At 38.0% G+C, this 13,078-nt stretch overlaps 1 protein-coding gene across 4 annotated transcripts in view; it reads left to right on the top strand.

The window, feature by feature from the left end:
* Positions 1-13,078, top strand: part of LOC109059053 (ethanolamine-phosphate cytidylyltransferase-like) — a 39,970-nt gene that overhangs the window by 14,372 nt on the left and 12,520 nt on the right. For all 4 annotated transcript variants that reach the window (XM_042730884.1, XM_042730880.1, XM_042730873.1 and 1 more), the window contains 9 exons: positions 8,280-8,346; positions 8,425-8,509; positions 9,129-9,170; positions 9,961-10,099; positions 11,001-11,083; positions 11,249-11,326; positions 11,436-11,501; positions 12,257-12,322; positions 12,404-12,492. In XM_042730884.1, the coding sequence (XP_042586818.1) occupies positions 8,280-8,346; positions 8,425-8,509; positions 9,129-9,170; positions 9,961-10,099; positions 11,001-11,083; positions 11,249-11,326; positions 11,436-11,501; positions 12,257-12,322; positions 12,404-12,492 (715 nt within the window). The remainder of the gene's footprint in view (positions 1-8,279; positions 8,347-8,424; positions 8,510-9,128; positions 9,171-9,960; positions 10,100-11,000; positions 11,084-11,248; positions 11,327-11,435; positions 11,502-12,256; positions 12,323-12,403; positions 12,493-13,078) is intronic.

The following is a 13,078-nucleotide window of genomic DNA, read 5'->3' as shown; positions in this document are numbered from 1 at the left end:
ATATGTTCCATGAAGATATTTTGTAAATTTCCTACTGTAAATATATTAAAACTTAATTTTTGATTAGTGATATGCATTGCTAAGAACTTCATTTGGACAACTTTAAAGGCTATGATTTTCTCAATATTTAGATTTTTTTGCACCCTCAGATTCCAGATTTTCGATCTCGGTCAAATGTTGTCCTATCTTAACCAACCATACATCGATGGAAAGCTTATTTATTTACCTTTCAGATGTATAAATCTCAGTTTTGAAAAATTGAACCTTATGACTGGTTTTGTGGTCCAGGGTCACATATGGCATTGGAATTACATACATACTACACACATTCATACTAAATAGAAAATACTTTTTTTAGCAGTTGCAAAGTAAGTACTGAAGCCATACTTACTTTGATTCTGTTCATGACGTGACAGTGCTCCTGTGCACAAATCAATCTATCTAAAAATCAAGCATCGCGTTAGTTCAGGCAGGCCACGTCAGTCAATCTTACATCAGGTGATAGTCAGCTGTTTCTGACACTTATCACAGCGGTCCATTTAAATTCCCATTCTCCAGCATCTCTTCTATCACATCGTTGCTCGCAAATCAACTCCCTCCTCCAACCCCAACTCCACCTAACTGAACCTGTAATCAAATCTTTTTTTTTTATTTCTCTCTTCTTCTTGTACAGTTCACTACTTTGAAAGCAATGTCTATCATGTATTTTGTATTTTCTACAACAGATGGAATTGTGAATTGTAATTATGTACGCATATACTGGATCTGTTCTGTAGCCCAGGGGGGTTGACTTGCTGCTCTCCCCACTTTTTCCAAGTATGGCTGCATTGACAGGCGTGGGGAGTTTTGCCCAGAACAGAACCATACAGTCAACACTAACTGTATGCTATAATTGTAATAAATATACTTTGATGAAGTAAACCTGTCTGAAATGAGTCTGGAAGAACTTGACATGTCTGCGCAAAGATCAGACTGGAAACTCATTGAATGCCATTGCATTAAGATTGTACAGTATGTCACTGAAGAACAGCATAAAATTTCTTTACTGGAATTTTAAAAGTGCTGGAAATACTTATATTTATATTATACTTATATTAATATTTTGAACAGTGGGGGTAACACTTTATAATGACTCATTTATAAAGCATTAACAAACATTAAGGCTTAACAGATCATTAGTTAATATATATTCACATAGCTAGAAATATGAGATAATGTGCTTGTTAATGGGGGAAGTCGTGGCCTAACGGTCAGAGTGTTGGACTTGCAACCCAAGGGTTGTGAGTTCGAGTCTCAGGCCGGCAGGAATTGTAGGTGGGGGGAGTGAATGTACAGCTCTCTCCACCTTCAATACCATGACTGAGGTGTCCTTGAGCAAGGCACCGAACCCCCAGCTGCTCCCCGGGTGCCGCAGCATAAATGGCTGCCCACTGCTCCGGGTGTGTGTTCACGGTGTGTGTGTGTTTACTGCTGTGTGTGTGCACTTTGGATGGGTTAAAAGCAGAGCACGAATTCCGAGTATGGGTAACCATACTTGGCTGTATGTCAAGTCACTTTCACTTTTTTTTTACTTATTAAAATTGAATGATTAACAGACCATTATTTAATGTAAATTGAAATGCTTACAAATGTCATCAGATTTTCAATTCACATGATCGTGCACTTTTTAAAATATTTTCAAATGATTTTTACAGAGGGTTTACAATTGTTAAAAGCGTCATTAATAAATCATTAACAAACATTATATAATGCTTAACGGACCATTAGTGAGTGCTTAAAAATGTCATTAAATTTTCCATTCATACAATCAAGCACTTTTTTAAAAATCTACAAATGATTATAACAGAAATTATACAATGATTACAAGCTTATTTGTTAATGTTCTTTTGAATATTAACAAATGTCATTAAACTTAAGTTTATACAAACCCGATTCCAAAAAAGTTGGGAAACTGTACAAATTGTGAGTAAAAACAGAATGCAATGATGTGGAAGTTTCAATATTTCATTCAGAATACAACATAGATGACATATCAAATGTTTAAACTGAGAAAATGTATCATTTTAAGGGAAAAATAAGTTGATTTTAAATTTCATGGCATCAACACATCTCAAAAAAGTTGGGACAAGGCCATGTTTACCACTGTGTGGCTTCCTTTCTTCTTTTTATAACAGTCTGCAAACGTCTGGGGACTGAGGAGACAAGTTGCTCAAGTTTAGGAATAGGAATGTTGTCCCATTCTTGTCTAATACAGGCTTCTAGTTGCTCAACTGTTTTAGGTCTTCTTTGTCGCATCTTCCTCTTTATGATGTGCCAAATGTTTTCTATGGGTGAAAGCTCTGGACTGCAGGCTGGCTATTTCAGTACCCGGATCCTTCTTCTACGCAGCCATGATGTTGTCATGATGCAGTATGTGGTCTGGCATTGTCATGTTGGAAAATGCAAGGTCTTCCCTGAAAGAGACGACGTCCGGATGGGAGCATATGTTGTTCTAGAACTTGGATATACCTTTCAGCATTGATGGTGCCTTTCCAGATGTGTAAGCTGCCCATGCCACACACACTCATGCAACCCCGTACCATGAGAGATGCAGGCTTCTGAACTGAGCGCTGATAACAACTTGGGTTGTCCTTGTCCTCTTTAGTCCGGATGACATGGTGTCCCAGTTTTCCAAAAAAGAACTTCAAATTTTGATTTGTCTGACCACAGAACAGTTTTTTCACTTTGCCACAGTCCATCTTAAATGAGCTTGGCCCAGAGAAAACGCCTGCGCTTCTGGATCATGTTTAGGTATGGCTTCTTTTTTGACCTATAGAGTTTTAGCCGGCAATGGCGAATGGCACGGTGGATTGTGTTCACCGACAATGTTTTCTGGAAGTATTCCTGATCCCATGTTGTGATTTCCATTACAGTAGCAGTCCTGTATGTGATGCAGTGCCGTCTAAGGGCCCGAAGATCACAGGCATCCAGTATGGTTTGTCTTCCGGCCTTGACCCTTACGCACAGAGATTGTTCCAGATAAATCTTTGGATGATATTATGCACTGTAGATGATGATAACTTCAAACTCTTTGCAATTTTTCTCTGAGAAACTCCTTTCTGATATTGCTCCACTATTTTTCGCCATAGCATTGGGGTAATTGGTGATCCTCTGCCCATCCTGACTTCTGAGACACACTGCCACTCTGAGAGGCTCTTTTTATACCCAATCATGTTGCCAATTGACCTAATAAGTTGCAAATTGGTCCTCCAGCTGTTCCTTATATGTACATTTAACTTTTCTGGCCTCTTATTGCTACCTGTCCCAACTTTTTTGGAATGTGTAGCTCTCATTAAATCCAAAATGAGCCAATATTTGACATGACATTTCAAAATGTCTCACTTTCAACATTTGAAATGTTATCTATATTCTATTGTGAATAAAATATAAGTTTATGAGATTTGTAAATTATCCATTCCTTTTTTACTCACAATTTGTACAGTGTCCCAACTTTTTTGGAATTGGGTTTGTATATTACCTAATGGTATTTTTACATTTACAAATTAAAAGAAAATAGTAATAATAATAATAATTTAAACTTAATTAGTAATTTTAAGCTCTTCACAAACTATTCATGTTAACATATTCATTAACTCATAATCACAGTCTGTAAAGATCAGATATTTGGTCTGTGTTGGTTGCATAGACTTCTTCTATATTCACATCTTAACCAGTCATTTATTAATTATTTGTTCATGTTTTTGTAGTACTCAAACTAAAGTGGAAACTATTCATCATTTGTAAATCTTTATAAATGTTAACTAACGTTTAGTATCTTAATGGGCTTTGCGGGACTGTTAGCTGCTGTAACAATGTTTGTGTAAAGGTTGGTTAGTTATAAGTTTAGCAAAAAAGCTTCCTACACATCACAAATCACACACATTGTAATTTGGGAGCAAAACTTTTTTATTTCCTCAACACTTAATATGGTATATTACTGTATATCATGAAACATAATATTCCTACATCAACAGGAGAAAACTAATAAAATTGAGAAAATACTTCATTTATCAAACAATGTAATATAAACAGATTGAACAGTGTTCCTGACCCCTGTACACTTCTGACCCTTTCACCAACCCTTAAACCTACCCATACTACTAAACCTGTCCTCAACCTTATCACACATCAATAACAGGAAAAGTGTTGTGCATTAATAAAAGCTTATAGTCAAATCATTTGAAGATTTTCCAGAAGCACATGACCATATGAATTGAAAGTGACATTTGTAAACATTTTAATTTACACTTAATAATTATCTGTTATTTACTATACAATTTGTGGCAAAGCAGCTTCACAGAAAATGTAAGTTTCTACATTACATATAGGAGTTTTTCAGTGGTGAATATGTGAAGGTGATGTCCATATGGCTGATATGTACAGAAAAAAAATCATCCAGTTAGTTAATGATATGTACTGTATTCAAACAAACGGTGAACATTATTAACAGTAATGATTATATGTTGCGATCAAACTTATAGGAAAATTTGGTAGTTTTGTATGTTGGTTTAGGGTTGGCATCATCTTAAGTCCTCTGAGAGGTTGGCGTCATCTCTTATCAGGTGTTCAGTCATCTCAGATCTTCGTAAGGGCTGGATTCAGACGGAAGCTTCTGTAATTCCTACTGTAGTTACCTCAAGATTCCCATCCCGTGGCAGAAACAGAGAAGGAAATAGAAAAATATAAGCATAGCTGCTGTTCAAACCAAGGAGAGAATGATAATGTGCATTTGTTGTACCCCGGCTGTACCCTGTCCCAACCTCGGGTACTCTGACTACATCTCTGTTATGCTAATTCCAGCACACAGACCACTTCTGAAACTCGTCAAAACGGTTCAAAACTCATCACAGTTTGGCCAGATGATGCTACCTCAAAACTACAGGACTGCTTTCAGTGCATAGACTGGAACATGTTTAAAGAGGCAGCCACCTACAACAACTTCACAGACCTGCACTGTACACTGAAACTGTGAGTGCTTATATCAAAAAGTGGACTTATGATGTTACAGTCACCAAGACCATCACCACACGTGCAAACCAGAAGCCGTGGATCAAAGCAGAGGTTTGTGGGCTGCTAAAGACCAGAGATGAAGCATTCAGATCAGGAGATAAAGCAGCCCTCAAAACAGCAAGAGCCAATCTGTCCTGTGGCATCAAAACAGCAAAACGGTCATATGCTCCAAAAATCAACAATCACTTCACAGACAGAAGAGACACACGGAGCCTGTGGCAAGCCATTCAGACCATCACAGACTACAAGTCACCGCCACAGGCCTGTGATGACAACACATCCCTCCCGGATGCACTCAACCTCTTTTAGTCACGGTTTGAAATGCAGAATGTCACACCTGCTCAAAACTGCCCATACCTCCCAACGACCAGGTGCGCTGTCTGTCTCCAGCCGATGTAAGGAAGACCCTATCTAGGATTAACCCACGCAAGGCTGCGGGTCCTGACGACATACCTGGCTATGTACTGAAAGACTGTGCTGCACAGCTGACAGATGTCCAAACAGATATCTTCAACACCTCACTGAGCCAGGCAGTCGTCCCCACATGTTTCAAATCCACAACCATCATACCAGTACCAAAAAAATCACCTGTCCTGTCTAAACGACTACCGTCCCATAGCGCTGACTCCAATCATGATGAAGAGGCTTTGAGAGGTTAGTCATGCACAACATTAAAACCAGCCTCCCCAACACACTCGATCCGCTCCAGTTTGCATACCGTCCAAACCACTCTACAGACGATGCAATTTCCTCCACCCTCCACCTGGCTCTTACCAACCTAGAAAATAAAGACTCCTATGTCAGAATGCTTTCATCGACTTCAGCTCAGGATTCAACACAATAATCCCACAACAGCTCATTAATAAACTATACCTGCTGGGCCTTAACAATTCCCTCTGTAATTGGATCCTGGACTTTCTAACTGGAAGACCTCAGTCAGTCTGTGTCGGCCTCAACACCTCGATCACTACCACACTGAGCACAGGTGCCCCACAAGGCTGTGTGCTTAGCCCGCTGCTCTTCACACTGCTCTTCACGCTGCTGACCCATGACTGCACTGCCAAGTTCACCTCCAACCACATCATCAAGTTTGCGGATGACACAACTGTGGTAGGTCTCATCAGCAACAGCAATGAAACGTACTACAGAGAGGAAGTGGCACAGCTGGCTGAATGGTGTGGCACTAACAACCTGTCCCTCAATGTGCAGAAGACAAAGGAGGTTGTGATGGACTTAAGGAGAAACTCCGTGGACCACCCCCCACTGACCATCGACAGCTTGACTGTGGAGAGAGTCAGCATCACTAAATTCCTGGGGGTGCACATCACAGAGGATCTCACCTGGACCACCAACACCATGTCATTCTCAAAGAAGGCACAACAGCGCCTACACTTTCTCCGCCGGCTGAAAAGTGCAAGTCTCCCTCCACCCATCCTCACCACATTCTACAGAGGAACCATAGAGAGCATGCTGACCAGCTGCATCACTGTCTAGTATGGGAACTGTAGTGCAGCAGACCGCAAGACCCTCCCACGGACAGTGAGCACAGCTGCAAAATCATTGGTGCCCCTCTCCCCTCCATCCTGGACATTTTCCTTGCACGATGCTCCAGCAAAACCAACAGTATCGTGAAGGACCCCACCCATCCCTCCCACAGTCTCTTCCAGCTCCTACCATCAGGAAGACGGTATCGGAGCATCAGAACCCGCTCCGCCAGACTGCTCAACAGCTTTTTTCCCCAGGCTGTGCGAGCCCTGAACTCAAATTACCCCGCCCTCCTCTGAAACCCCCACACAAACCCTCTACCTCCTGAAAAATGGACCATCTCCCCTCCTCCACACCCCAAACCTTACCACATCACAGAAAAACTGTCTGGAACAATATTTTTTTTTCTTTTCACTAGACACTTTTCGCTCTCACTGCTGTGTGTAAACATTTATATATAGTATATTCATATTCAAAATCTGTCAGTAGATTAATTGTGTATAGGTACAGTGTTTATGTGTAGCATTTGTATAGTTTGTATTTTGTTTGTTTTTTATTTTTTTTTAGTTTATGTATAGGTAGACATTTATATATACTGTAGTATTTAAAGTCAAAATCTGTCAGTAGGTTAGTTGTGTATAGTTATAGTATTATGTGAAGCATTTGTATAGTCTGTATTTTTTTTAGCTTATGTATAGGTGAACTTTTATATATAGTATATTTATAGTCAAAATCTGTCAGTAGGTTAGTTGTGTATAGGTTTATACTGTTTTACTTTGTTGTATGTCTGTATTTATGTAGCACCGTGGTCCTGTGAGGCACGACATTTCGTTCCACTGTATGTCCACACATGTAGCGGAATGACAATAAAATTCAACTTGAACTTGAACTTGATCAGACACATCTGGAGCACAAGGTTATGAGATACATTATGCAAATGCTTGGCTAAAGAGTGATTAAATGTCTTTCATCTAGATTTAAACAGAGAGAGTCTGTCTGAAACCCGAGCGTTGTCAGGAAGGGTATTCTAGAGTTTGGGAGGCAAATGCGAAAAAGCTCTACCTCCTTTAGTGGACATTGCTATCCTAGGTAATACCAAAAGTCCAGAGTTTTGTGACCTTTAGGGAACGTGATGGATTGTAGCATGGTAGAAGACTGGTTAGGTAAGCAGGGGTGGAATCTAAACCATTTAGGGCCTTATAAATAAGTAGTAATATTTTGTAACTGATACGGAACTTAATAGGTAGCAAGTGAGATTGTAAAAATTGGGGTAATACGATCATATTTTCTTGACCTGTTCAGGACTATAGAAGCTGCATTTTGGACTACCTGTAGTCATGTAATCATTAGGCAATGTTTAATAAGGTTATAAGTAAACATTAAAAAGCACATTATCTCATGTTTCTAGTTGTCTGAATATACTGTATATTAACTAATGATCTATTAAGCATTATATTACAGGATATAAAGTGTTACCGCATCACTACTCTCCTCTGGAAATAAAGCTTTCAATAACTTGTTTGATCTTGATCCTCCATGCACAGAATTTTGGGAACAGTATTCAATACACCACTTTCTGGTTACACTCCTTTTGGCACTTTATGCAGGGTTGAACTTACAATAAGAAGCACTAGTGTAAAATTGTCTTTTCTCAGATGACACATCCTTGTGAAACTCAATATGGAAACACTTATGAAAGCTTTATTATGACCTAAATCAGTTCAGCTGTGGTACTGTCTCCTCAGATGACATCACTCTTACCGTGGATGGGAAAGACACATATGAAGAAGTGAAGAAGTCGGGTAGGTACAGGTAAGCCACTCTGCTGCTCATACTGCTAATGTTTTGCACATGTTTATTACAGTTCTCATTTAAAATGGATCTTTACAGAGAGTGCAAGAGAACCCAAGGTGTTTCCACTACAGACCTAGTTGGCCGCATGCTGCTCATGACCAAAGCTCATCACAGCAACATGGTGAGACCCGAAACATCCTCAACATTTGTAAATGCAGACAGTTCTCACTAGACAAGCTTGATTTCAAATATGTCAGACATCAGTTCAATCAATTTAAATATATGTGGCATTCACAGTTGCATTACAGAGTACTATAGTGTGCATTAGCATAAATTCATCAGTGTTTTACTGTCATGTCCAAGGGGACAGTGTTTGGTTGGTTGGCATTGTCCATGCCAGAACTAAATCATTTTGGGTTGTAACACCTGTTTTTATGGAAACATTTACCATCATACTTTTGTTCGGTTTTATTGGTTTGCTTGTCACTTTGGTACCATGTTTACACCATTATCACCTCCACCTTATGTCTGTAAAAGCCTCAGTTGTAATGGAACTGATAATGAAAAGTATCTGTTAAAAAAATCTGTCCAAGTTTTAAAAAAATACCTAGAATACTGAGGTTTGTCACAACACACAAACACAAAAATGTACATGAAGTACTTACACGCAATACACTGGCCAAGCTTCACGTCTGCTTTTGCAAACTTGTGTAGAGTATATTTCTGATATGTCTCTGGTATGCTATAATTACTCATTGCCAAATTGGACATTAATTTCTGCATCTTTCTTTCTTCTTCAGGGCAGTTCAGACTATCAACAGTACACAGACAACTTTGGAAGAGTAAGTGTTTTATTGCCTTTTGGTTATTCATGTAGTCTTGTAACTTTTTTTTTAAAGAGTGAAATGTTTAGTACACTACAGAGGATTTCTTGGGTATTTTGGTTATAAATCAATTATTCCACCAGTACTACAGTATTGTACAAATTTGTGTACAAAACTGTGTTCTTGCCTTAACCGAGTCAGCATGGCAAGCCTGCAATAATAATTTGGCAGGTATCTTGGGGGTTTTTTTTTTTTTTTTTTTTTTTTTTTTTTTTTTTTTTACAAATGTCAATAGAGAGCCCAGAATTCCATAGTACAAATTATAGAATGGAAATTTGATTAGTCATTCTCAGATCTCCCTCTTTAGGGTCCCAGGATTGTTTACTTGTTTTTCTGCTTTGCCCTTTTGTTCCTCGTTCTGCTTGCATTGCCCTCACATGCCTCTGCCAAGTTGGCACATAAAAAACTTTATTTTCATCACAGTCCATAATCAGAGACTGAGCCATGAATGGCACCTCTGTTTCTGAGTTTACCATTGACTAAATAATTTATAGTCATTGCCTCCAAATGGAGAGAGAAAAGTCTTTAATGCCCCAAGGATTTCACTGGATGCGACAAAAACACCCATTGCAAATGATTTGTTCTTGGACCTGTCAGAGCCACTAAAGGGCTCACATCGTGCTCCATAAATTGTACTTAAGTGTAATTACTATAGGAATGTGCATTATGAACAATGATTAGAATGCCATCACTCATTTGTTGTTTATTGCTGTAATGTTTGTTATCATTTCTGTGCTCCTCACCACAGGGCCCTAAGGGCCACAGTCCCTGGACAGGAGTGTCACAGTTCCTGCAGACATCCCAAAAAATCATCCAGTTTGCATCAGGGAAGGAACCACAGCCAGGAGACACCATCATATATGTGGCTGGAGCTTTTGACCTGTTTCGTATCCTTAAATGCTTAGACAGTAATTAGAGCACCCAAAATTTATTCTGTTAAAATAAAAATGATAAAATAAAATATAGTATTTAAGTGTTTGAAAAAAATTTAACTGAACGCATTCACAAAAGAGATTTTTTTTAAAATATGGTGGAGGTGTAGATTGTCATTAAATAACAAATTCTGTGTCTGTTCCTTACACAAATCGTTTGACTTCAGGCGATTGAACAGACAGAATCAAAATGACAGAAGTTTTATTTTGGGGTAAATTATTAATTTAAGATTGGAGAAGACAGTTGGTAAGCACTGGTTCCTTACAACATTATCAAGAGCTATGACAGCTATCACAGTACTAAAAATAAAATAGCTTGGAGACAGGACACGTCCCCCTCTTAAATAAAGGTTTATAAATCAATTTTATATACAAAATGTATAAATAATCTCACTGGACCATAAACGGTGTTATCATTGTTACTCTGTTCATTCTCTTATCTATTGTCATTATTATTTGGCAGGCTGGGAACTTTACATTAAATGCTCTGCAGGGAAGAAAAAAAAAGAAAGGACAATATTGTCCTTCTTTCAAACATACAGTGTGTGAGCATATATTGGTCTATGCTGGTAATTATTCTTCAGCATTAAAGCAAACAACTAACACAGAATAGATTGGATTTTTGTCTAAAATGTTCTATTTGTTTAATAATATTTAAATGGCTGACCTATTCTTTCTGTAGAAAATACAAATTAGACCATATATTTTTTGTTACCATGGGTATTTTTACCAGTGCTGTAGTTTTTCTTACTTGATTTGTGAATGTACACACTGTATTGTTTTGCATTCTTTGTTTTTTCTGAGAATGCAAGTAAGACAATATCAATGTTGTCCTCTTTGACCTGATGCAATTCAGACATTGGCCATGTGGATTTCCTGGATGCAGTGTCCCAGCTTTCAGAGAAGCCATATGTTATTGTGGGCTTGCACTTTGATCAGGTAAGCTGAATACAGGAAAGTCTTAGGAAATATCTACAGGAAATACACATTTTCATTTTCTTGGTTGAGCATGATAATCAGTGTTTTTGAAATGACATAAGAGATGTGAGAAATGAAGGAGGAACTGCATGTTTTTTTTTATTCTTTTTATTATCATCACTCTAGGAGGTGAATCGTTACAAGGGGAAAAACTATCCCATCATGAACATCCATGAGAGGACTCTGAGTGTGCTGGCTTGTCGAGTGAGGACTGATCGTGCATTGCATTGCAGTTAATGCCTGTTTATGTCTTGATATGTTTGTTATTAAAAGTTTGATTTGAATTTCTTTATTTTGTTTTTAAATCTCCCAGTATGTCTCTGAGGTTGTTATAGGAGCACCATATGCTATCACAAAAGACTTATTGGAACATTTCAAGGTAAACACTCTTAAATTGTGGTGAATTTGATTCTTGACTTTTGTCAGACCTGTTTGACAGAGTTAGATATAACACCAGCTTTTGACCATTTTGTTCACACATACAGTATTTAGGATTGACAACAGTATTTACTGTACACCTTGTATAACTATAAAATAATTATATTTTATTATAATTATAAAATTGATTTCAAGATCTTCCAATTAAAACAATACAACTAAATGTTAAATAAATTTAATAAATAAAAAAAAATTCTGTAAAATTACTCTGTAAAAAATAGCTTACTAGAGATTCAGATCAGACAGATACTTGATTTGTGGCCACTATTTTTTTTTTTTTTTTTTTTTTTTTTTTGACATGTCAAGCTCTGTTTTTTTCGTACATTTCATTTGTAGAATTTACATAATACCTCTGGATCACCTGTTATCCAGCAAAAACAAGGAGTTACTGTGTTATATATAATATTACGTATTTTACTATTATTTGGTAGAATTCATTTTTGATTTGAAGCCATTATCCGTGGTAATCAGGTTCGGGGACATCTGTATTGTAGAGTTAAATGAGGAGGTCATGTAGGAGGTCATGTAGGTCAAGACTTCAATTGAGAATCCTGAAAATTTAAGGGAGTCAGTTCGGTTATAGAATACACTCTTGGTAATAACAGATTTGTGTGGGAACATAACTGATAAATCAGGTAAACCATATTTTGCTGTGCAAACATGGCCATAGAGTAATACACTGTCCCCATGGTGTAGGTTGACCTGGTGTGCCATGGGAAAACTGAAGTGTTTCCAGACAAAGATGGATCAGACCCATATGCTGTAAGTGTCAGAATGATAATTACTCAAAATGACAGCACAATACACTTCTGTTTATAATATGTGCATGTTTTCCACACACAGGTACCCAGGAAAATGGGAATATTGCAAACAATGGATAGTGGAAACAGTCTGACCACTGATGGCATTGTGCAGAGGATCATCAAAAACAGGTGTGTACATTCAGCTCTGACCTGTTAACATGCACTTTCTTAGTTTACTGTCATTTGCACATTAACTTAACCAGGGGCACAACTGGGTTAAATGTGCACTGGGGTAAAGGGCTCAATTTCATTTTCCTTTAAACCACTTGATGGCACAAAACATAAACATAAACATGCACTTTTCACTATGCACATGGAAATTTGTCTGATACACATCGATATTTCATTTAAAAATATGACCAGTTTTACCACCTATATCTATTTTTTTATTTTTTGGCATTTCCTGGTTTGAGACTAAAATTGCCATTACAGCTAAATAATTTCAACACAGTCCTAAGTGTCCATATGTCAACTGGAAACATTTAATGTACTTATAATAGGAATCCATGCATAGGTCAACACAGGGGTGTCCAACTCAATTCCTGGAGGGCCAGAGCCCTGCAGAGTTTAGATCCAACCCTAATTAAACACACGGGATCCAACTAATCAAGTCCTTCAGGCTTATTTGAAAACTACATGCTATGTGTGTTGGAGCAGAGTTGGAATAAAACGCTGCAGGGCACCGGCCCTCCAGGAATTTAGTTTGAAACCCCTG

Source organism: Cyprinus carpio, chromosome A3 (assembly GCF_018340385.1).
Source record: "Cyprinus carpio isolate SPL01 chromosome A3, ASM1834038v1, whole genome shotgun sequence".
In the NCBI taxonomy this organism is placed as follows: Eukaryota; Metazoa; Chordata; class Actinopteri; order Cypriniformes; family Cyprinidae; genus Cyprinus; species Cyprinus carpio.
This window is presented reverse-complemented; position numbering and strand designations above follow the sequence as displayed.